At 39.3% G+C, this 25515-nt stretch overlaps 1 protein-coding gene across 1 annotated transcript in view; it reads left to right on the top strand.

Annotated features, from left to right (window-relative positions):
• The window catches only part of DIAPH3 (diaphanous related formin 3), a 564474-nt gene that overhangs the window by 449726 nt on the left and 89233 nt on the right, over window positions 1-25515 (top strand). Inside the window, exons 26-27 of the mRNA XM_054719838.1 lie at window positions 2586-2681; window positions 3128-3187. Coding sequence (XP_054575813.1) covers window positions 2586-2681; window positions 3128-3187 — 156 coding nt within the window. The remainder of the gene's footprint in view (window positions 1-2585; window positions 2682-3127; window positions 3188-25515) is intronic.

Here is a 25515-nt window from a genome sequence, read left to right as displayed (position 1 = left end):
AGAAATGATATTTAGACACCAAGTTCCAAGGGGTAGGTGTGCATGTTGCTAGTGCATTATCATTACTACTGGGCTCTTTGGGGCCACAAAGTGAGGAAAACTATTTATTAAAACCTTGAGCATATATGGTACATTTAAGTCTAATCCACCACTTGATAGCTCTTCCTCTCCTTCTACCATTTTATATCTGAACTAGCGTTCCCGTTGCAGGAAAAATCCTGCAATAGGATTTCCTGCTGCACTCTACCCCGCCCCCGCTCCGCCCTTGCCGCCCACCCCGCCTTCTCCTCCAGCCCGCCCGAGTTTCCCTTCGTCCCCAGCCCTGACTTCGCTCCTCCCTTCTCCTTCCCCCCGCCCCCTGGCTTGCTTGCTTCTTTGAAGCTTTACTCCCTTTTGCAGCTCTTGGCTTCTTTCAACACTGTCTTGATATGCAAATTAGCCGCCATCTTTGTTGGGGTAATTTGCATACTCATCCTGATTGGTTGGTGGGCGTGGCTTGGCTGGTGGGCGTGGCTTAGGTGTAGCGAAGGTGCGGTCAATTTGCATATTTGTCTATTATTAGATTAGATTCCTTTCCCTTAGTCAGCACCCCTGTTGCCAACAACATTTGTACACATCTGTTCTATCTTACCATATACACATAAGATTTTCAGAATGACTATATCAATGCCACTACCAGTAGAAAACTTACTAAGGAAAATTTAAATTTTCTTTGTAGTTCTTTTTTCCCCTTAAAATGTATGCCATTTATCTCATTTGTTTTTTTAGATTTTTTAAAATGTTTCCTTTTACTAATGAAATATATTCAAAACCTTAAATAGTTGACATTACCTATAGTTCTTTCTAGGAAACATATACTTGAGTTTGAGTATAAATATTTAAAAATAGGTAGGTAGTTAATAATTGAAGTGTCTGAACTATTTAATGTGTTTTAATTAAAATAGCCATAAAGCCACTTGAGAATTAAATTTGCATGTAAATTAATAATCTCCAAATGCTCTATTTATCACCCACTTTTTTATTACACCTACAAGGTTTAGTACTTTTCTAAGAATATGAATTAGAACCAGATGGAAAAGCGGTCGATGCACATTTATATATCTGTTTATAAACTGTGTTTTATTTGTATTCTATATTCATTTGTCATCTCATCTGTCCTCTATCAAGAGATTGCATCTCCAAAAAAGAAAAGAAATTAAAATTCCAGAGGAAAATAGTTTTCTATTACTTTAGACATAACTATGTACCAGCCATACAACTTCATAGAATACTAGCAGCCCGGTGCACAAAATTCGTGCATGGGGCAGGGGGGTGTCCCTCAGCCCAGCCTGCACCCTCTCCAATCTGGGACCCTTCGAGGGATGTCTGACTGCCCATTTAGGCCCGATCCCGGGCAGGGGAGGGCAGTTAGGGGTGGATCGGGCCTAGTCACCCTTAACTGCCCTCCCCTGCAGGCTTGATCACCCCCAACTGCCCTCCCTTGTAGGCTTGGCCCCTCCCAACTGCTCTCCCCTGCAGGCCTGGATCCCCCCCCCAACTTCTCTCCCTTGCAGGCCTGGATCCCCCCCAACTGCCCATCCCTGCAGGTTTGATCACCTCCAACTGCCCTCCCTTGCTGGCCTGGTCCCTCCCCTGCTGGCCATCTTGTGGCGGCCATCTTGTGTCCACATGAGGGCAGCCATCTTGTGTCTCGGAGTGATGGTCAATTTGCATATTACTCTTTTATTAGATAGGATGCCTGTAAGTAAACTCTAAGGCACCAAAAGAGTTGGTGTTTCTTTGTATTTCAGTTGGGCAAGTAGTATTGTTGAAGCTTTTTTCCTGCTTTCTTTAAATATTATTTAACATAGATAACTAGAAGTAGCTATGGTTTCAAGAAAATCTGATATTAGTAAAGAGAAATGGCCCTACAATTGCATCATTAATCATATACAGAATATCAACTTAAACTAATCATAATGTGGTTCAAAAAACAAGTCCTCCATTTGGTTTTTGAAATCCTCCATTTGTTTTTTATTATAGAAGACAGACTTTTCATACATTCTGTAAAAATTTATAGTGATTGTTGTATGTCACCTAAAGTTAGGGGATGATTATCCTCTGATATTAACAATCAGTTGTTGGAGTCATGTTCTCAAAAGTTAGCGTGAAAATACAATTTTGTGCAATAGGTTTAGACAGAATATCAATAACACCAACAAAAGCACTCCCACACCTGGTCGATTTTAGAACTAAAGCTGCTGCTTTGAAAATAACCCATTTCTACAAGGGAAATATTATTTATGATAACCCAAGACACAGATATGATGAGAACCACATTCTCTAAAGTTATCATGTCACTGGCCTATAAAAGCAGTGCTCTGAAGCGAATCAATGGAACTCGGTCCTCGTAGTGGACAGTAGCACAGCACTAATGAGACAGATTTCATTAAAAGCTATTTGATTTATGAGAGAAGTAAAGTCCTATCATATTTTGAAATTGCTGGCTTAGTCCTAGCATCTGATCTTATTTCCCCTACCATCACCATCGTGGTTTCTGTGTATTCTTGACATTGCTATGGTAACCCCTGCATCTCTTCTCACAGAGGGTGATGAGACAGGAGTGATGGATAGTCTGCTGGAGGCCTTGCAGTCGGGGGCTGCCTTCCGCGATCGAAGAAAAAGGACACCGAAGCCAAAAGGTGAGCGTTATTCTTGTTTCATGTTACTTTCTAGGGAACTACCACAAAGAACAACCCTTTTATAGTTTTTAATTCTTTTAAAGTCATGTGTCAAAAATGTAGTGCCGTGGGCAACCATTCCTCAGAAGTTTCATAAGTTTTCTTAATCCTTCCCTTGCGATGACAAATGTCAGAGAGAAAAGCATTCCAGTTGGCCGGTGTCAGTAGCACATTACAAATCAATGCACTGAACCTAGGAAATCCTGATTAGTGTGACAAGTCTCAGCTGAAGAACCATATGTACTTCATCCCAGTGGAGTTCACAGTAGCATAATTAAATGGGAAGTAAAAGTCATAACATTATTGCTTTGCTTCTAGATATACTTAAACTTGGAAAATATACTGTTACACTTCTTGAGATGAACAGACCTCTATATTAAACTTCTTTTATATTTTTGTTTTAACAGATATTCGACAGAGTCTCAGTCCCATGTCTCAGAGGCCTGTTCTGAAAGTTTGTAACCATGGTAATAAACAGTATTCATAAATTGCACATTCTTCTTATCTACTTTTATCCCATTGATCTGTGATTTCAGTAGACTGCTGTGAAGTTCTCAAGTTTCAATATAACTATAATAGTAAAAACGTGTGGATCTACACATTTGTTATAAGATTGTATACTCAGATTCTGCCGCCTGACAGTATTGCCTGAGCTAGTGTCTAGAGTTCTTCTTTCAGGTCTTGAGTGAATTTTTTTATTATTTGAAATTACCTCACACATTTCTGATCAGTGTTGTCCAGTGTACTCTTTCAAAAGCATTGTGCTTTCATATTACTATTTTAAGTAGTGGATTTACTATACATGGAGATGCAATTTGAAATGTTGAATTGTTACCTATTTTACTCTGTGACATTTGCCAGTACAGTTTGAAATACTGTGACCCACATTTTGACAAAATCATTAATGCAGATGAGCTTCATGTGATATTATTAAGGATGGATGTGCTAGAATCACTGAAAAGAAGGTGAGTTAACTTAGTCTCTGGTATTTATGATATTGAATCCTTTCAGAAATCTCTACCCAACTACTGCACACCAGTCTCAAGGTGCCGGTTTGTGTTGATTGGATTTTATTTACTTTATTTCCCTTTTTTCTCACTGTTAAGTATTATGGGGTTCTGCTTACCTTCCTTAGTCAAAACATAATTCACCCATTGTGATTGCCATTTCCTTAGGGTGAGAGTGTCACCAACTTCACCAGATTTCTAAATGGAAAATACTTGACAGATTGCATTCAAGGGCGCTTTGGTACAGATGAGTTAAGTAGTTAAGTTTTAGCACTGATGTGTGATGCATGAGTAGAGAAACGTGTCAAATTTTGAACCCTTTGCACTCGCTTGCTTTTTTCTCGATTCCTTTATTCTAATGCTAACCGTGTCGAGTCACACTCGACATCCGAGTGCAAAATTAAGGGAGTCTAAAATAATAATGAGGTAAGTAAGTAAAAGACATGGTTATAATGATCTACTGCTCAAGGTAAAGAACATATAATAGATGCTTAATAGAGAAGAGGAAAGGTGAAACCTTGCAGCAAAATTTTATATAGATCTTTTGACATTTTTCATCAGTAAGTTTTGGTTGTTGTTTTGCCTTCTGCTCTAATAGTAAAAAAGAATTGTAAGAAATCAGATAAATTTGTTGTGGATCATTAATTCCTTATTGGGTTTACAGTTTGGAATTATTGTGACATTCGAAATAATGGCAAACAGTGTAGAGGACAGTATTTCCCTGGACCTCATAGATGATGTGTTTCATAGATGAGTACATGGAAACTCAGGCTAAAACTTCTCAAAACTACACAGCTAGTTATTGACACAACTATGGCTATGGTGCAGTTCTGATTTCCATCGCATTTTTCTTTTGATTATATATAGATACTTTGATTATTTTTCTTTTAGTAGTAAAATAAAATAAACAATGCAGCCCACATTGTAAGTCATTAAAGCACCATAGGCAACACAATGGTCATAATCTATACTAATAAAAGGGTAATATGCTAATTAGACTTGGAGACTGGACATCTTCCGGATGTCTGACTTCCTTCTCGACAGTTAGGGGGCGACCAGGCAGGCAGGGGAGCAGTTGGGGGGGCGATCAGGCAGGCAGGCAGGCAGGCGAGCAGTGAGGAGCCAGCAGTCCCGGATTGCGAGAGGGATGTCCCGGGCCTCTAGTATGATTATAATGGCATATCTGTACCCCTGCCATGCTTAATTTTAAATAAATATTTTAGGTGTAATGTAGGGGGAAATTATTTAAGATAAATTTGTGCCCTGGCCTCAGGGACCCAGTCCTTCTGTGACTGTCATGCTAGGAAAGTGTCCAGGCTCCTGTAAATTACATATAAATTGTGATGTTTCAATCCATTTTGTAAAAGCAGATAAGCATTGCATTTCCATCTTTACTAAACCTTATGTGTACTATCTGAGGTCCTAGGCTATTGTAATATTAAGCTAGTAGGTTATAGAGCCAGCCAAAGGAGATATAACACAAATATCAAATTCTCTGTTGTAATATAAATGTAGTGGGTTGACATGTTTTTGAAACTTAATTTTTTATTTACATTTCTGCTGTGTTTTCACTTCACATTTTTAAGCAAGTGAGAACAAATCCAAATGACCAAATTAATCTTTTAAGAACAGTATGTATAAAGATAGATTTATTTGAATGGATATTAAAAAATGAAGAATACGATAAGGAAGGACTATTACAACAAGGATCATGATTATTTTTACAAAAAGATGACATTTCAAGCCTATTTGTAATCTTTCTATTTCTGAAAATTACTTATTTTCATTGAAAACTGAACTATGTGATTGAAATTTAATACATAACCTTTTTTACTTTTTAATTTGTTTTCATATACTTAAACAAAACTAGTGTCTGATACTTATACTTTCTACAAATATACAGTAGTTGATAGTATGTTGTAAACTGATATTAAAGATTTATAAAATTTCCTGCAGGGTTATTACATGCCAAGCACTATGCTGATTGTTTCATACACATCCCATTTAATCTTTTCAGTACTCCTACCAAATAGTCACTACTTTAGTCTCCATTTTATAGTTGAAAATAACAAAGGATTAAACAGGTTTGATATTTTGCTTAAGGTCCTGCAGTCAAATTCCAGCCCTGGGCCAGTCTAGTTTTTAATCTCTCTGTCGTGTTGTGCTCTGAATGTAGCTGTTCAAATCCATACCTGTTGTCCCCATCTGTGTACATTTTTTTCTCATGATAGAAGGTTGAACTATTGATAAACCTCTCTGAGGTTTCGGCCTCTGGTGTGTCTAGTCTCTTATTCACAGATTGAACCACTATGTCATACTCTTTTCCTCTTCTGAGGCTGGATTACAAGGTATACCACCTTCTGGAATTATGACCACTTTTTATTCCGTCAATAAACTCTATATTCAAGCATCTATATTAATTAAAATAAATGCATACTCTGTTAGAAAGATCATAGATGATTTAATATATATATACACACACACACACATATATACACACACACAGATATATATATATATATATATATATATATATATATATATATACATACATACACACACACACACACACACACATCTGTGTGTGTGTGTATGTGTGTGTGTGTGTGTGTGTGTGTGTGTGTCATAGTTATTTTACAATTAGAAAATCCTGGCAAAGTATCCTTTGAGACCTTGGTATATATATATGTATTTTGACAAAAGATGGCCTCAAGCATTCTAACTTCTGTCAACTTCAGAAGCACAGAATGTACACACTGAGTAACCCAGCCCTTGTGCTGTGCTCCAAACCTCTAGCAAAAATACTATGGTTAAAGCCTTTACCTGTTTTATCTTTCGTTTTACCTGTTAATGTCTGGGCAGAAATTAAGTGTTTGGTATTTTTCCTTGCTAAATCTTCATTCATTAACTTAGCAAATTTATTAAACACTTGCTAGACATTTAAGATATAGAGATACCATCTAAGAATTCACCATCCAGTGGGAAGATAGATGTATAATAATTCTCATACCTGTATATTTGCTTAATGCTGAGTTAGGGGTAACACACAGAGTGTGGGCGAGTATCAAGACGTCTGGAAGACCCGTTCAGACCTGGCTTCTAGAAGGACCTGAAATCCAAGCTGAGTTTTGAGAAATCAGTAGAAATAAGGCCAAAAACCCAAGGACAAGGGTGAGCCAAGAAAGCAGCCACACGTACGTACTTTCTCAAGAGGTCCTTTCCTTTACAGGGCCATTCTGGTCCCTGTAAAACCATGTGCTCTTATTCTCACATATTATTAGATAACATAATAATAACACTCATATTAGCACCCTAATCTTTCCCATTTTACAATATTCATTTCCCTAAAAATGTTCTTATTCAGTGTCTGTCACATTACTCATGAGCTCCTTCAGGGAGCACGCAAGGCAATGAAGGAGGGTGTCTGTCTGGTCTACGGCTGTGACCCCAGTACTTAGCTGGGTTAATGCCTGATACATGGATGTTTACTAAAAATGTACTGAATGAACAGACATTTTTTGGTTTAGGCTTGAATTGGACAATTAATATATATTGAGCAAAATCAGATCTCTCAATATCACCCAAATACTTAGGATTAATATGCAATTGCTGAAGCTTAGGCTGTGGACACAATTAATCCCTCTCATCTCCCTAAAATGGTATCTGAAGGAGGTCCTTGATCATCACTGGTCTAGGCTTCAAAAGGTTGTTAGATCAAATGTGGAAGGTGTGGTTTAATCTTGATTGGATTATTCACTCCTGAGAAATGGAGGGTTACTTATGAGTTAAGTTTTTTCACCTTGCTTGATTAAGCAACATTTAACAACAATAAATAAAACAAAAGAAAGCATCTGCTAACGAGCACAGGGCATTATCTCATTTCCTTACTCAATACAGTGCATTCCAGACTTAAAGATTTTTCTATAGTCTGTAGAAAATAACAAAACTCCCTTTTAAGTCAAGATAATCTAAGTATTAATGCATTTTTATAAAGTTCATAGCTTATTTAGGTGTTGCTGAATCAACTGGCCTAATTGAAAATAAAGGACCAGATGGGGGAAACTATATCAAGAGTCTGATGCCAGACCAAGAATGTGAACTGTAGAGGTTTCTGAGCAAGGAAATGACAGGTCTGCTCTGACCAGTGTGGCTCAGTTGGTTGGTCGTCATCCCCTGCATGGAAAGGTTTCTGGCTCCATTTTCAGTCAGGGCACATGCCCGGGTAGTGGGCTCGACCCCCAGTAGAGGGCATGCAGGAGGCAGCTGATAATGTTTTGTTCTCACATCAATCTTTTCTCTCTGTTCTCCTCCTCCTCCTCCTCCTCCTCCTCCTCCTCCTCCTCCTCCTCCTCCTCCTCCTCTCCCTTCTTGTCTCTCTAAAAATCAGTAAAGTATCTTAAAAAAGAAAATGGCAGGTCTGAGCAGTTTGTATGGAACTGAAGTGACAACCTTATGAGAGAAAAGACCTGAAAAGACTATAGCTACCTTGATGCTGACATGGGTTGGCTACAAGAGATCAGGAAAGAGTCAAAGAGTGTTTTACGGACTGAGGAAGGAAGCCAGGTCTAGAGCTCTGGGCTGAGACCCTCATAGAGAGTTGCTAAGGTTGCATAAGCAAATGAGTTATCTAAAGGAAAATCTTCAGACTTAGAGAATGGTAAACGAAAGGCTAAAACCTTAGGATTGAACCCAAGTGAATGATGAAGTGAGTGAGAGGCAGAAAATCATGAAGAAATGAAGGGAGATTTTATAATAATGGAGCCTACATTATGGTTGAAAGAAGACTTGCAAGGAATTGATTTTTCTCATTCTTTTTCTTTTGTTGTTTGTTTCTTTCTTTCTCTGTACAACTCAGTGGTATACCACTGAGCGACTAGTGTTCCTCTCTTCTACTCTCTTCAGGACATCTCTTCCCCTGTGCACTAGACAGACTGCAAACATCTGTGACAAAGAGGTCTCACCTCATGCTGCTTCTCCCTGAATCTGATTACATCCTTGTTAGATGGTTTCTTTTTACTAAGTAGTACAGTGGAATATTTTTTCTCAGTGAGATGGATATAGAGTAATCAGAAAAAAATCTATAAACTATATGCAATTAAAATCCCTAATGATAAAACTGTTTAACTGCAATAAAATAAGATAAAACATAATCAAAATTTTAGGCAAACAAGTATTACGCATTTTTAGTGAATAACCATAACCTAAACAAAATCTTGCTATATTATCTTTACATTAAATCAATTCTTAATAGCCTTAATTTGGATCTGATTATCTATTTTTACTCTCCCACTTATACATGGAGCTTTGAGAGATTTTTATAGAAATAAGATTGTATTGCTTCCAGGCACAGCTGCTCTGCCACTCTAAGATTTGAAGTCAGAATTAGATGTGAAGCTAGTTAGATATTTTTGAATTAGCTTATTTCTCCACAAAATAACTCTGAGAGGCACACACAAAAAAGGCTTTGTTGTTAATGTATCAAAACTTCACACATAACCCTCCCTTCCCTAAAGCACTCAGTCATGGGTTCCTTATTTCTTGACCTACCTTTTCCCCAAACAGCAAGAATTTGTCTTAAGGCAGAATTATGAAATTTGTAAGGTTTTCAATCATGTCTGCCTTAAGGCTTCTTTGAAAACAGTGACCACAATGTGAATCCAGTTTTTGGCTAGAAAACCTTATCTATCAAAGTAGTAAATATTGACAACCACCATTGCCATTTCTTTAAACTGTATCCTATTTTAAAGTAGACAGAGCATAGGAATAATATAGTAAAATTATATGATAATTTTTACTGTGAGTAATTGGCTTATTTTTTTGAGAATATTTTTTGTTCTCTTTCTGATAAACTTATGCCTGCCAAGTAACCTAAGAAAGGGAGTTATTAAAATACTAATTGTTTTTGGCACCCTTATACTTGGGCTTTCAAGCAGAATCAAATGCTACCTGTAACTGTCAAAAGACTTAAATATTTTTAAGGAGACTTTTCTGAGCCAGGAATGTAAAGCAGTTTGGTTGATTTTACATTTTATTCAAACATCAGTCTCTCCTATTTACTGTGTAGTCAAGCAAAAGGAAGAAAGTACTCAGCGGGGCTCCTGCCTAGGTAATGATGCCCAGTGGGTAGAAGGGAAAGGCCTGGCTAATTTATACTCAGGTCAGGACAACCTTTTGGCTTAGTCACATTATCATACAGACTCTTAAGCATGAACAGATTAGAAAATTCTCAAGTACTGAGGACTTCAAGTTGTTTTAAAAGGATATTTATGCAAGAAATAGCAAATGCCTTTTATTTAATGAGCATTCGAAAATCTATGCTGAAGGCTGGGACCAAATTGAGTGAAAAGGAGATAAAGAACTATTATGTAAGGAAAGTAATGTCCTCCACTTCCCTGAAATAGTTGCTACTTGTAATATGTCTCTTGTTCTACTTGTCTATAGTGAACTAATTATTATGATCTTTTAAAATTGTGGCTCATTCTAAATTTCTCCCTTTGCTTGAAGAGGGCAAATAAAGTAAAAGTCTGAGGTGCTTCCTAGATTCTGCGACAAAGGGCAGTTGGCTCGTCCAAATGTAGCCATAGTGCTTAGTTTGGCAGAAGGCAGCCAGAGTGAGCTGTAGAGCACCCACCAAGCAGAGTCAGCCCATTTTTAGAGGCTATTTCATATTTTAAAATAGTTAATCCGGGAAACGGTGCATCCTCTGTTGGCACACCTTGTGATGTGTGTTTGAGCAATGAGTGTGTTACACGTGAGGAAGGTGCATGGAAGGGCAGGTGACCCTGATGTAGCTGGTGTTTTTCCCAGTGTGCGCCAACTATGTCAGGTGACAGATCTATTTCCATAAAACAACGCTTGGTGCTAAACTCATTTCCAAGGTGCCATTAGATTTATTTTTATATTTTTACTTTATTTGCCCTCACTAAAGGTCAGTTTGGAGTAGCCACAGATACAGAAACTATTTTTTAAGGTTGTTGTCAGTATTAAAAAATTTTTGCAAAGTGCCTGACTGGCACATAATAGTTACTTTAAAAACACCAGAGGTAGTACTTATTCACTGGCAATTTGTGAAAGCATAAGACTAGCCAGATGGTTGAATCCTGTTGATAGTAGCCTTGAGTGATCTGGCCAAGCAGTCTGACCTTTAAAACAGTGTGGAGTCACTTCGGGCTTTTGCATTTGGTTTGACTACTTGACTTACTAATAGGGTGACCCTAGCAAGTTATTTCACCTTTGAATTTCCTTTTCCTCAGCTGTAAAAAAAGAAATTACACTATGTGCTTCATAGACTATTTGTAAGATTAAATGAAAATATGTAAGAGTATGCTACTAAAATACCTAGAATTGAGTAGATATTCAATAAATTCAATATATATTAGTTTTTCCTCATTCTTTTTCCTTTCCCACCATCCTTACATGGTGTATTTGTCAATAGAAAATTAATATAAATTCTCCAACAAAGTCACAGTGGTAGGCAGAATGGGTGTGGTAATGAGAGAGGTTGAAATTGATTTTCTTATGTTGAATGTTCTCTATACTGCACTTAAAGTGCATTAAGTGGCATGAACTAATTTAGAATAAAAAATATGAAAAAATAAAATACTGTAGATGTTTTTGGTTTTAAAATACAATAATAAAGATTTTTATCCCCCTTTCACCACAAAGTCCAAAAGAGGAGTAACAAGGACCAATTTCAACTTCTATGAAATCAAGACATCTTTAACCTGGAACATCTTTAACTCTATCAAGACAGAATAGAGAAGGTGATGCAGGAAGGAGAAAACTGGAGTGCAGGTGAATTCATTTCCATAACAGGCCACCACAAACTAGGGGGCTTAAACAACAGAAGTATTCCTCACAGTTCTGGGTCTGGACATCTGAAATCAAGGTGTTGACAGGGTCAGTTCATTCCTGGCGGGAGAGTCTGTCTCTTTTTCCTGTCTCCCAGTGGCCGGCGGGCTGTGCTGTTGCCTGACTTGCAGCTGCACATGGCATTCTTCCTTATGTCTCTCCTCTTGGCCTTATGAGGACACCAGTCATTTGGTTAGGGCTCCCCCTATTCTAGTGTGTCCCCCATCTTAACTTGGTTACATTTGCAAAGACCCTATTTCTAAATAAGTTTACATTCACAACAGTCGGGGGTGAGGACTTCAACATGTTGTGGGGAAACAGTTCAACCCACAACAGCAGGTGACTCCAATGAGAAACAGACTGAGTTACTCCTCACAGGACACATGAGGGCTGAGGAATGGCAGGTCTCAGGAGCAGCGGGCAGAAGGAATGAGGCACAGAGCTGAAAGTGGAGGGGTAGTAAAGGAGCAGTTCGACTTCCATCTGGCGGTGTGGCTCCAAAATCCAGACTTGTAACCATGATGCTGCTCTCCCTTTCCTCCTCCCAACCCGGAGAGGAGGGGTATATCGTCTAGAAAAATGCTGATGCTCTAAAGTGGCAATACAGCCAGAGATGAGGTGTGCCTCTGAAAACGGATTATGTCAACACAGAAAGGCCTTCCTGGCCCCCGCTGACCACTTAGTCCTTAGACCATAGGAGCCACACTTATACTCAAAGCGGATCACAAAATATTCTTCTGAAGGTAATGAACAGTTTAGAGAAAAGGTCTTCAGATGGTGGTATTGGAACCCCTACCCTCCAAAAATGCTTGGGTCCCACTGAGAGGCCCACAAGTTAACAAACTTAGTCACTCACACAAAATTACTCTTAGATATGAATTTGAATAAGGATTCATCAGCTGACATTTGAGGAAAAATGAAAGAAAAACAGATCAAACAAGGGAATTCTTAGTAAACAGAAAATGTGGAGAATTACACCATAATTAATAATTGCAATAATATAAAAGATTTCAGTGATGAGAATAGGATTAGATAGTACCAATAGCTTTAAAAAATTAAAGTTTAGAAATATTAAATGTTTTAATTGGCAACAGGCAGGCACTTATGATAGGAAGACCTCTCCAAGGATAGCTTTAATTTATCCCTATTAAGATAGAACAGAAGTCAGTTCCATTCATTAGCTACCTCCTCCTCTCCTAAAACATACTGATAGTACCTTTATTTTTTTTATTTTTCATTTTCTCTCTCAGTACTGTATATGAACCTAAGGGGACTTCTCTCTGTTTTGGCTCTCAGCTTATCATTGTTATGTGATCTAGAAACTGAAGCGCTCTTTAGTGTGCCTTCTTTAAGACTGGTAGGCAATGAGACAATTATGGCAGTGCCCCTAGCTCAGGATAATACTAGTAGATGTGCTTCTTCAAATACAGTGGATGTGTCCAACCTTTTTGTGTGTTCTGTAAATAATATTGGTCAGTGATTTTGCAGCACATATCAGTATTTTCTTCCCTTGTCAGTCTTAATGTGAGAGAAAATAATGAGGGAAATGAGTAATAGAGAAAATCAAGTTCAACTCTTTTTTTTTTTTTTTTTTTTTGCCTTTTAGAGGAAATGTAGCCTTTCAGTGCTGAATAAGAAGTTGATGACTAAACTGAATCCTTAGAAAAACAAGAGAATGGGATTAAATTAGCATTTTGAAACATTAACGTTATAATCAGTGGCTCTTTTGTAAGTGTCTTAATACGTTACACTGGCCTCCTGAAAGCCAAGGCCTTCGCTAGTATAGGTGGATTATTTGTGACTTGGAGGGGAACAGTGGCCCCTTGTTATATGTAGTCTAGGTAAGGAGATAAATATTAAATATTTCTCTACTGAAAAAGGGTCTATAAATTGATTGAAGAAAGCACTGACATGCATTAAGAAAGCTGAATGTCCCATTGACTCCCAAGTAAATTAGAAATTATTAGTGTTAGCCATGATGACATTGTTGTGATAGGACAGCATTTGGCTTAAATACTTCCACCATTTATTAGCAGTGATATTAGAATAAATGGTAATGATCATTAAGTGCTATGTACATTATCATTTAACTAATTATGCTTGCAATCTCCTTCTATTAGTCAAACCTCTTTTGGTTAATTAGTCAAAGGAGCTGTCTCCGAATTCTAAAGGAATAATGAAATAAACATTGAAATATCCTAAAGAAAATGGCAGTGTAACCGTGTTACCTCATATGTCAATTTTATTTACCCTTACCTGGTCCATTATAGCAGCCTCAAAAAATTCTGGCAGGTTTTTTTTTTATTGTGAAATATAATGATTAGGCTCATTAAATTACTAGAGGCCCAGTGCATGAAATTCGTGCACGGGGGTGAGGGGGTGTCCTCAGCCCAGCCTGCAACCTCTTCAATCTGGGACCCCTAGAGGGATGTCTGACTACCCGTTTAGGCCCAATCCCAGCTAAATGGGCAGGCGGACATCCCTCTCAAAATCCAGGACTGCTGGCTCTCAACCGCTCGCCTGCCTGCCTGATTGCCCCTGCTTCTGCCTGCCAGCCTGATCACCCCCTAACCACTCCCCTGCCAGCCTGATTGATGCCTAACTGCTCCCCTGCAGACCCGATTGCCCCTAACTGCCCTCCCCTGCCTGCCTGGCCACCCCTAACTGTCCTCCCGTGCAGGCCTGGTTGCCCCCAACTGCTCTCCCTTGCCAGCCTGGTCACCCCTAACTTCCCTCCCCTGCAGGCCTGGTCACCCCTAACTGTACTCCCCTGCAAGCCTGGTCACCCCTAACTGCCCTCCCCTGCAATCCTGGGTCCCCCCCCCCCCCCAGCTGTCCTCCCCTACAGGCCTGAGTCCCTCCCAACTGTCCTTCCCTGCAGGCTTGGTCACCCCCAACTGCCCTCCCCTGCAGGCCTGGGTCCCCCCCACTGTCCTCTCCTGCAGGCCTGGTAACCCCCAACTGCCCTCCCCTGCTGGCCTGATTGCCCACAACTGCCCTCCCCTGCCAGCCATCTTGTGGCAGCCATCTTGTGTCCACATGGGGATGGCTATCTTGTGTGTTGGAGTGATGGTCAATTTGCATATTACCTCTTTATTATAGAGGATATATGAACTAGTAGCCCTGCGCATGATTAAATAGTGCAAGTTCCCTATGCCTAGCTGCAATCAGGGCCATGTCTGCTGCCCAGCATCACTCCTCCATCTCCATGGCCCCTGCCCCGTGAACCTCCATGCTAACAGCCCCTGCCACGCGAGGCTCCTCGGCCTCTGCTGCCCACACCCCGCAACGTTCTTCTGCCTCAGCAGCCTCATGAAGCTCCATGCTCACAGCTCCCGCCCTGCTCCTCCACCTCGCCTTCACTGCCCCTTGATGCTCCACACTCGGCACCCCCGCTCTGTGACACTCCTCTGCCTCAGCCACCCCGGGAAGCTCCATGCTTACAATCCCATCCCATGAGGCTCCTCTGCCTCACCGCCCCGCAAAGCTCCATGCTCACCGCTCCCGCCCCACGAAGCTCCGTGCTCACTGCTCCCGCCCTGTAACTCTCCTCTGCCTCACCACCCTGCAAGCTCCATGCTCACTGCTCCCACCCTGTGACTCTCCTCCGCCTCACCGCCCCGAGAAGCTCCATGCTCACCTCCCCCGCCCCGCGAAGCTCCATGCTCACCGCTCCCGCCCCTCAAAGCTCCGTGCTCACCGCTCCCGCCCCTCGAAGCTCCGTGCTCACCGCTCCCGCCCCGTGACTCTCCTCCGCCTCACTGCCCTGCGAGCTACATGCTCATCACCCCTGCCCCGAGAGGCTCCTCAGCCTCTGCAGCCCTGCCCCACCACACCATGAGAGCTGGGCCGGTCCTTTGGTCATTTGGGCCACAGCTCCCTCCTCCCAGCTGCCGCCGTGGGCAGCCAGGGGTCCACAGCTCCAGCTCCTTCAGCTCCCTAGCCTGGCGTCCAGTTGAGCCTGCAGTCATTACTGGACGTTACAGACCCAGGGTTTTTATATATTAGGATACTTTACCCATTAAAGCACTTTATGGCAGAAAAGTGCTAATGTAATAGGCAAATAAAAACAAAATCCTTATTTACCAACTTTTTCATATTAAAAAGATGAACAAGGAAATACTGTTTAGATGTTAATACCATCTTGTTATATTTTTTAAAATATGTTTTTATTGATTTCAGAGAGAGAAAGGGAGAGGGATAGAGGGATAGAAAAATCAGTGATGAGAGAAAATCATTGATTGGCTTCCTTCTGCATGTCCTCTTCTGGGGATCCAGCCTGTAATCTTGGACATGTGCTCTGACTGGGAATCCAAACCATGAGCTCCTGGTTCATGGCTCGATTTGACACTCAACCGCAGAGTTACACCAGCTAGACTCATCTTCTTATATTTTATTTTATTTTTAAATATATATTTTTATTGATTTCAGAGAGGAAGGAAGAGGGAGAGAAAGATAGAAACATCAATGATGAGAGAGAAACATTGTTCAGCTGCCCCTCATTTGGGGTCAAACCCGAAATCTGGGCATGTGCCCTGACTGGGAATCCAAACCATGAGCTCCTGGTTCATGGTTCGACATTCAACCACAGAGCCATGCCAGTCAGGCATAGTTCTGACAAGCCAGTAACTCAAAATCCATAGAACTTCAAAACTACAAATATAAGACACAACTCAGACAATTTTATCAGGTCTTCTACTACTTACTTCTTGTTACTATGGTTAGCCTGAGGAGTTCTTAAGCTGATGTTTGATAAACCATGAACAGGGTTTTATTTGTAATCCAAAGTATATTTTATCACTGGATGTAAAGCATGTTTTCATACATTTTTTTTAATCTTCCCTTGTGCCAAAGGAGGAGAGAAAACAATCTTTTAAAATTCACTGTGATCTGTCATCAGACTTCTCACGTGATGACAGTGATGCTCTATTGTGACTGTGCAGCAGAAATAAATGAAGAGTTACCCAGGACAGTCTTGCAGGACAGAGAGAAGCACTGCCCGAGAGGTTCTCCTGGGATCTGGGCTGCACTTGCAGCCTTTGGCAACAGAGCCCTCGCTAATAAGCCTCAAAGTTTTCATCACTTCTTCAACACCGGTCTCTCTGTTTTCTGTTTACTTGCTGGAAACCACATGGCCTGTTACTCTCTATTCTATTAACCTTCTTTCTCTTCATTTGCTGATCTCCATTCCCTTTCTTCACCTAAACATAAAAGCACATGATCTGTTCAGGGTAAGAAATAAATTTGTATAAAGTAACTAGAGGCCCAATGCACAAAATTCGTGCAAGAGTAGGCCTTCCCCTGGCTGTCGGCACTGGCTTCCCTCTGGCACCCAGGACCCAGGCTTCCCTCCGGCCGCTGGCAGGCACCCGGCCCCGGGCTTCCCTCTCAGCCCCAGCTTTGTCCGGAAGGTCATCCAGAAGGACGTCTAGTCTAATTAGCATATTACTCTTTTATTATTATAGATGGAATGAAGTGAGGAAAGACAGTAACTCCAAGTACTGTGTTTTAGAAACTGACAACATTTCCTAGAAATTAATTCTTATCTCTGCTAGATGTTTATTTAAGGACAGTTGAGCTTTATATACCTTCCTGGTATACTTCCCTTGCCTCTCTGTTTTAAGAAGTGTAATCTATTTTTTCCCATATTAGTCACATATTCCTTTAGTAAACAGATCTTCGATCCTAGCTAGAATCCTCTTACCATTTTGCACTAAGATCTTCTTTAAAACTGTTACTGTCCTCTTTCAAGAAATACCACTCTACTTTAAAATTGGAAATAAAAGATTATCAATATACAAATTATAGTGCTGCTCTCTCTCTGTTTCACTAATTACTTGGCCCTATGTATTGCACTGAAAGGTTTTGTTTTGTTTAAACTGTCCTTATACTTGTTTTGCTTCTTTCCTTATTTCAAAAGTAAACTTTAGCCCTAGCTGTTTAGCTCAGTGGAGAGAGCATCAGCCTGCAGACTAAAGGGTCCTGGGTTCAATTCCAGTCAAGGGCACATGCCCAGGTTGTGGGCTCCATCCCCAATGGGGAGCGTGTAGGAGGCAGCCTATTAGTGATTCTCTCTCATCATTGATGTTTCTATCTCTCTCTGTCTCTTTCTTCTTCTCTGAAATCAATAAAAACATATTGTTAAAAAAAAATGTAAACTTTATACTGACGAATCACATAAATCTAGAAAAGTACACAGTTCCTAAATATGTGGCTTGATGAATGCTCTTAGAATCAATTTACCTATGTAACCAGTACGCAGGCCAAAAACAGTATTAGAAACACAGAAGCCCCTTCTGGCTCCTCCCATTCATAACCTCAGATCCCACTCAGGTCCTAACTGTGAGAACATAAGCTAGTCTTCTTTGTCCTTTTTAAAAATGGAGTCATACACTTTGTATCCATTTTGTTGTGTAAAGTTTTAGTTTGTTCATCCTTATTGTTATTTAGTATTTCACTCTATAAATACATCTTTTTTTTTTTAATTTTGTTGGTGGGTACTTATTTTGTCTCTAGGGCTATTACAAATAATATATGTGATTCTTATACATGTCTTTTGGTTCTGTCAGGTAAGGACCTAGAATGTAATTGTTGTTTCATTGGGTTTGCATATGTTCAGTTTTAGTAGATATGCCACCAAATAGTTTTCCAAAATGATTATACCCGCTTATACATACATCAGCAATGAATAAGAGTTTCATTTCAATGGTTCTGGTAGGATAGTTCATTGTGATTTTGATTTGCATTTTCCTTATGAGTAACTTGAGTACATTTTCATAAGTTTCTTGACTTTTTGGATATCCTGTTATCTGAGATGCCTGTTCAAGTCTTTTGCCTATTTTTCTATTGGTTCATAGATGTTTTTCAAATAGATACGGTACACTCTAAAAGAAGCATGTCAAACTCGCAGCCGGTGGGCCATATGCCACAATTTAAATGAGGCATGTGGCCCACCAGCTGTGAGTTTGACATGCTTGCTCTAGAACTTTATAACATTTATAACATTTATGTCAAACTGCTAATTAAAGGAAAGATTGTGGGTCACTTTATGGTAATATAAAACTGCACATTGTTCAGCTCTTCCAGTAATTACGAGACCTTAGAATGAAAGGTCCAGTCAGTATTATGCATTAAAAGAGCAAGCGTGTTGTGGAATCTGCTGCCTGCTTCCCTCTTCTGTTGAATTCCCTTTGGCGTACCTCTCCATTGTCTTTTCCTCCCTGTTGTCATGTGATAGCAATTCAGGCCCCTCTAGCATCTATAACTGAACTATGGACACTCCAAGAACAGTATTCTAGAAAAGAAGAGTATGTCATGCAAAAGATTTAGAAAACCATTTGTTGAATGAATGGATGCTTGAATGAGTAGATATGTGAATGCATGAAGGAAGAAATAAACAAATGACTGCATAACTGAGTCTTGAAGTCTGGCCTCCCAACTCTAAGTCTGATGTAAATTCCATATGCCCCAATACTTACTATTCATTAGGAAATATTAACTGTGGAAAATTATTGTCATGAAATGTTGTACTCAACCTGTAGCTCACAAATATGAATTGGGTAAGCTGTCAAGGTAACAAACTTATAACACATTTAAATTTAGTTTTATGATAAAACTAGAGTCCCAGTGCACGAGATTCGTGCACTTGTGGGGAGAGGTCCCTCAGCCTTGCCTGTACCCTCTCGCAGTCCGGGAGCCCTTGGGGGATGTCCTACTGATGATTTAGGACATCATGAGCCAGGCTTCTGGCTGAGTGGCACTCCCCCTATGGGAGCACATTGACCACCAGGGGCAGCTCCTACCTTGAGCACCTGCCCCCTGGTGGTCAGTGCGCGTCATAGTGACCAGTCGTTCTGCCGTTTGGTCTATTTGCATATTAGCCTTTTATTACATAGGATTTGAGTGGCTTCTTTATAAACTACTTTTAAATACATAGTCTATTACCAAAGAAAAGATTCTTCATGTTTAAAATACCCCAAGCACGTGATTCTATTGTTGATGAGTGAGAGCCATATTAAGTGATTAAATGTATGTTTCTCCAAAAAGATGACTTTAATTTATTTATCTCAAAAAAATCTATAGTGTCTTCCAAAGTCAATTTTGCAACATATTAATTAAGGTAGTTTTAAGTTTATAAAGTGTTAATTTGAAGTAGAGTCTTCTGATTTTTAAAATATTGATTCTATTCTATGGAATTAGTAAGCATGTGTTCTTACCATGTTTCTTCATCTATGAAATGTGGTAGTAGATAGTTTTTATTTTTTTATGAGTTAGACCTCCCTCTCTCTTTTACTTTACACTGAATATTTTTATTAACATTTATAGTCACAACCTAAAATATGACAGTTAATATCTAGTCTATTTTGACTGCTACACTTGAACCAATTGAGCTGTATTTGGGATCAAATACACACATTAAAAGTAAAGTAAACACTGAGTTTGTTTAAAACCTATGTCTTTGAGTTTTCTGATACAAACATCTATTAAGAGCATAATATTTAAAAAATACAGAAAAGTATAAAGGAGAAAAATAAAGTTTACCCATAGCTTATGTAAACATTGCTGGCATTGATTTTCTAATTTTTAACATACATGCATACTTTTTTAAATTCAGACATGCTGTGCTTAGTTACTTTGTTATGAGTAGTTTCCATATAACATGAATTCCTCTTAACAATGTTTTAATTGATATACAGTATTCTTAGTGAAGTTGGGCCATGCCTTGTTTAACAAGCTTCCCCAGGGTTTGACCTTTAGATGCTGTTAAATTTTTTACTATTATAATAAACTAGAGGCCCAGTGCATTAAATTCATGCACTCGGGGTGGGGGGTCCCCTCAGCCCAGCCTGCACCCTTTCACAGTCCAGGAGCCCTCGGGGTTGTCCCACTGAAGGCTTAGGCCCACTCCCCGTGGGAAGCAGGCCTAAGCCGTCAGTGGGACATCCTTAGTGCTGCTGCGGAGGCAGAAGGGGCTCTCGCCACCGCTGCTGCGCTCGCCAGCCATGAGCCCGGCCTGAGTGGCACTCCCTCCATGAAAGTGCAATGACAACCAGTGGGCAGCTCCTGTGTTGTGCGTCTGCCCCCTAGTGGTCAGTGCATGTCATAGTGACCAGTCATTCTGCCATTAGGTTGATTTGCATATTAGCCTTTTATTATATAGGATAGCAATATTTCTTCAGACTACGGTAACAGTTATGAATTGTGAGGCTGTTTATACTTACTGTCACACTGATTTGGTATGGTCAAGTGATCCCTTCATTATGCTAAATTATAATTCTACCGGCCACCAATAGCAGTGTCCATCTCTCAAACCCTCCACTGCACTAGATGTTTCAAAAATTTTACCAATCAGACAAAATAGTCTCATTGTCATTTTCTATTTTTAATTAATGTGAAATTGTGTCTTTTTTTAAGTCTTTATTACAACTGACAAAATATGAAGGGCAGGGAGAACAGAAATGGGGGGGCGGGTAGAGAAGCTTTCTTAGTATTTCTTATCAAACTATGTCATCAATTAAGGAAAAATCATCAACTTCAATGTTATTTCCTTTACCTTATGTCTTCAATAGGAGCAATTGTTATCGCTGTTTGTGATGATTTTTCAATGCTGCCAGCCCTGGAGTCAGTTTATTTATACGTTTTGGCTATTAATAATAGAACATAAAATCAACTCTTGAGTTACTGGAGTAATGAGATGGAGAAAGGGGGATGGAAGTCAGAGCCAGGCCTGAATCTCATGGCACATGACTGGTTAGGGAGGTTGGAATCGCAGGGACTTGCACCTCCTTCACCAGGGGTTGCGGGTCATTAGGCAGCTGCTTAATGGATCTGTAAGATGCTTGTGACTAAATGCAGTCTCCTTGATGCCAGCAGAGCCAGGTGAAAGGTAAACTGAGCCCACCAACTGGCTTTTCTTCCAGATGGTTTTTAACATCAATTGTAATCGATTTCTTTTCGCTGAATTCACCACATGAGTTCATTTAAAATAAGAGGCATTTCAACAGCGAAGGTACTTGTACATTGTGATCACTTTGCTAAATGTGATTTTTTTATTTATAATTTATATAACTATATAATTTACATAATTTATATGGCTTACAAAAGAAGGTATATAATAACCATGTAAAATTATAAGAGAAAACAGATGCAACAAGAAAGCAAAAGTAATTTGGTTCTTTAAGCTTAGAGCCTGGGTTCTCAATTTAACATCTATCAGAATCACCCTGGAGGGCATATCAAAACACAGGCTGCTAGGCCCAGCCTGGAGTTAGTGATTCAGTAAGTTTGTGGGGGCATGAAAATGTGTATTTCTCATAAATGCATAGTTGCTGCTCATCTAGGAACCACACTTTGAGAACCATTGGTCTAGATCATCCTGTTTCTTTGAGTATTTAGAATCATAATATGATTGCTGGTTCTGAACCTTGGCCACATTAGACACACCTAGAAAGTTTTTAAATGGCAACAGTATGGAACTTTATTCCACATATTCTAATTTAACAGGTCCATAATGGGTCCTAGACACTATATTTTTAAAACTCCCTTTGTGATTCCAATGTTCAGCCAGATTTGTAAGCCACCAACAGTTAGAGAGAAAAATAACTCATTACCAATAGATAATCGGGTGTTTTAGCTGTGGCTTGGGTTTCTTTTTCCTTTTCATTTTGCCCCCCATCAATGTGTCTAGGTACTCATTCCTATTTTTTTATCTGCAGAATATGTTTTTGGTTCTTAAATTATGTCATTTTGTTCTGTTAATTAGACTTCATCTATTTTTGATGAACCATTTCTCTAATCTATAAGGTCATTTTAAATTCTTTTTTCCCCTAAAGTGTTTAACCCCTTCTCAAATAAATATCATCTGCATTTTGTGTGCAGATTTTCAGTTTCTTAAATGAGACTGTGCTCCTTAAGTTTTATTTTATAATTTTATTGCAAATTATTTCTATCATGTAGGTGACGCTACCTTGACTTTGCCCTGGTCATGCACATTTTCTTCATATCAGTTAACATTTAGTGCTTAGAAGTTGTGTGGTACTGGATCAAGTTCTATGCCTTCTACATAGTTGAAAGTAAGTGCTGGATCTGAATCCATGTAGTTTTAACTTCATTTAACTTTAAGGAGAATATGTCTATAATATGAACAAAGAACATAGACGCATTTAAACACAAAAATTGAACACTGAAAATGTAGGTTTTATAGGTGGATGTAATGTAATGATCTAACTGTTGCTTCTACAGAATAGAGATAAGAGTACCAGCTGTTACTTATTAGCTATGTGACCTTCAGCAAGTTACTTGATCCTTGTGCCTCGGTTTTGTCATCCATAACATGAGATCTTAATCTTTCCTGCACATAGAAAATTCTCAACAGAGCCTAACAAATAGCAACAATTCAAATAAATAAATAGTAGTAACTGATTCTCCTGAGGAGTTGATGGAAGATGTTTTTAGGTTTGGTTTGACAGGACTGATAATTAATAATCCAAGTGACACAGGATGATTGGTCTGGGATCTGTCTTTATTAACTAACTAGAGGCCCGTTGCACGATATTCGTGCAAGAATAGGCCTTCCTTTCTCTGGCTTCACTCCCAGCTGCCCAGGAGCCAGCAAGTTCCTGCTCCCCGGCCGCCCGGAAGCTGGCACGTCCCCGCTCCTACCAGGAGCCAGCAAGTCCCCTTCCCCTGCTGCCCAGGAGCCGGCAAGTCCCCGCTCCCAGGCCACCCGGAGCCGCCAAGTCCCCGCTCCCAGGCCACCCGGCAAGTCCTCACTTCTGTCTGGAGCACCACTCTAGTAGCTCCCTCCACCGCCCCCTTCCTCTCATAGCAGGCTTCACTCTGCTCCACTCCTGCATATGCAAATTAACCTCCATCTTTGTTGGGTTAATTTGCATACTCACTCTGATTGGCTGTGGGTGTAGCGGGGTGATGGTTAATTTGCATGTTTTCTTTTATTAGGTAAGATGAGGCTAATCTGGAACCTACGCTTTTTACAAGTTGAAGTATATTTCTCTGTAAGCAAACAATTTAGATTTTTATTCTTAATGTGCTATGTTTATTATTGGAAATTGTCCTTTTGCAGATAACTACAGCTACTAAATGACAGAGCCAGAATTCAAACTGGGGACTTCTGTTTTCAAGTTGATCATTGCTAACTGGTATAAACAGAGAGAATAGATTGCCCCAGACATAAGGAATGAGGGAGTGGGAACCTTTTTTTTAGAAAAATAAGATTCCAAAAAGAATATAGTAGCCAGTATTTGACCACTTGTGAGGCATTATTGAGTGCATTATTTACATTGTCTCAAACTAGCTTAGAAAGGTTAAGTAACTTGCCCAAAATCATAAAGTTGATAAATGACAGAGTCAGAATTGAACCCAGATCTGTGACAGCAAACTCCATTCTCTAAATCACTTCACTGCATTGCCTATCTTTGAATGGAATCAAGAAATTACTTTTTCTGGAATGGAAGATGCACTAAAAAATACTGGAATTAGAGTACAGAAAGATAAGGTGGAGACAGGAGTTGTGTTTAACTTCCTGTTTTGTGACAGAGTAAGTGGGGAAAACCAGCTGAGGGATTTTTTTTCTTGAGTTAGCATGTATTTAAATTTGTTTAAATAGTTAAAAAGAAGATGTTTCAGAAGAAAGAGCTATAAATAGACTATAGGGGGTTTTAGAAATAGAGGTAGATTGGAAGGGATGAGTTAGAAGGTATGCAATTTATACACTTTATCTTCTTTTCTCCATCAGTTTAAAGTAAGGGAGGGGTTTGGGATGGGAATAGGGGGATGAGGACAATTATGTGGTACCATAACCAATAAAGAAATTAAAAAAATAAATAAATAAAGTAAGTAAGTAAGCATCAAGGGTGATCTCTTGGAGCCCATAAAAACTAACACATTTTTGGTGAAACAATTTATGGCACTTAACAGTTTTCGGGGTGCTTTCTTGTTTGATCTTAACATATTGGAGGGCACTTTTACAATTTGCTTCTTTGCAAATACCTTAATAGTGTGCTTTATTTCATTTAAAATGACAAGCTTAGTTATGATTAAATTAAAATGTAGATATTCTGTGGAAAACACTGGCCATCAGTCAGTGTCATGGGGAATTTTTGCTTTTCTTCCCTCTCATTTTACACCTTTGTTTTCTATCTAAAAAATAAATAAATAAATGTATCACTACTGCCACTGCTCAAACATGTTCAAAATGAAGCAATTTTACCCACGTAATGCAGTTTTGAGTCCCAAGCTATCAATTTGATAAAATATTGTATTTTGCAGGCTTGCATTACCATAGTATTTGGAGTCATGAAAAAACTATACTGCATTTTGTCTGAAGTTTGCCAATTTACAAAAACTCTTGTTTTCATAAATTAGAATTACGTAAATATTTAGTCATTTATGAAAGTAAAAACCTCCAATATTGAAATTCCTGGAAAGACTTGTAATATTTGCCCTTTACCATTATATTGGACTAAAATTAGACTTAGTCAAGTTTATTTGTCTATTTATAAAAACATTGTTTAACTCCAAAATTATTTCTGTTTTGGTTCTCTGACCTGGCTTGCCTAGCATTAACCAACTGTGGTTGATGGGAACTATCCAGACGGCATTTAAATAGCTGTAAAGCAGGATTATTTCTGCCAGGCAGGAAAGTAGTCTCACCTTTTACAAATGGCTACTTACTACTAAAAAGTGTTTCCTTTTTAAAATACCTTACAAAATGAAAATAAATGTCCAAATAATTAAGGGATACAATTTCTGATCAGACTATTTATTTGTATGTTTGTACCAAAAACAGTCCTAGTTAATATGCTCAATGAGAGTTCAGTTCTTTTCCTACCCACCCCTCACTCCCCCACATCCCCAGATAATTATTTATAAAATTTGGTCAAATTAAGCATTATTATGCCAATCATATATACTACTAA

Source organism: Eptesicus fuscus, chromosome 8, assembly GCF_027574615.1.
Source record: "Eptesicus fuscus isolate TK198812 chromosome 8, DD_ASM_mEF_20220401, whole genome shotgun sequence".
NCBI lineage: Eukaryota > Metazoa > Chordata > Mammalia > Chiroptera > Vespertilionidae > Eptesicus > Eptesicus fuscus.
The sequence above is the reverse complement of the archived record's forward strand: the minus strand, read 5'-3'. Positions and strand labels throughout refer to the sequence as shown.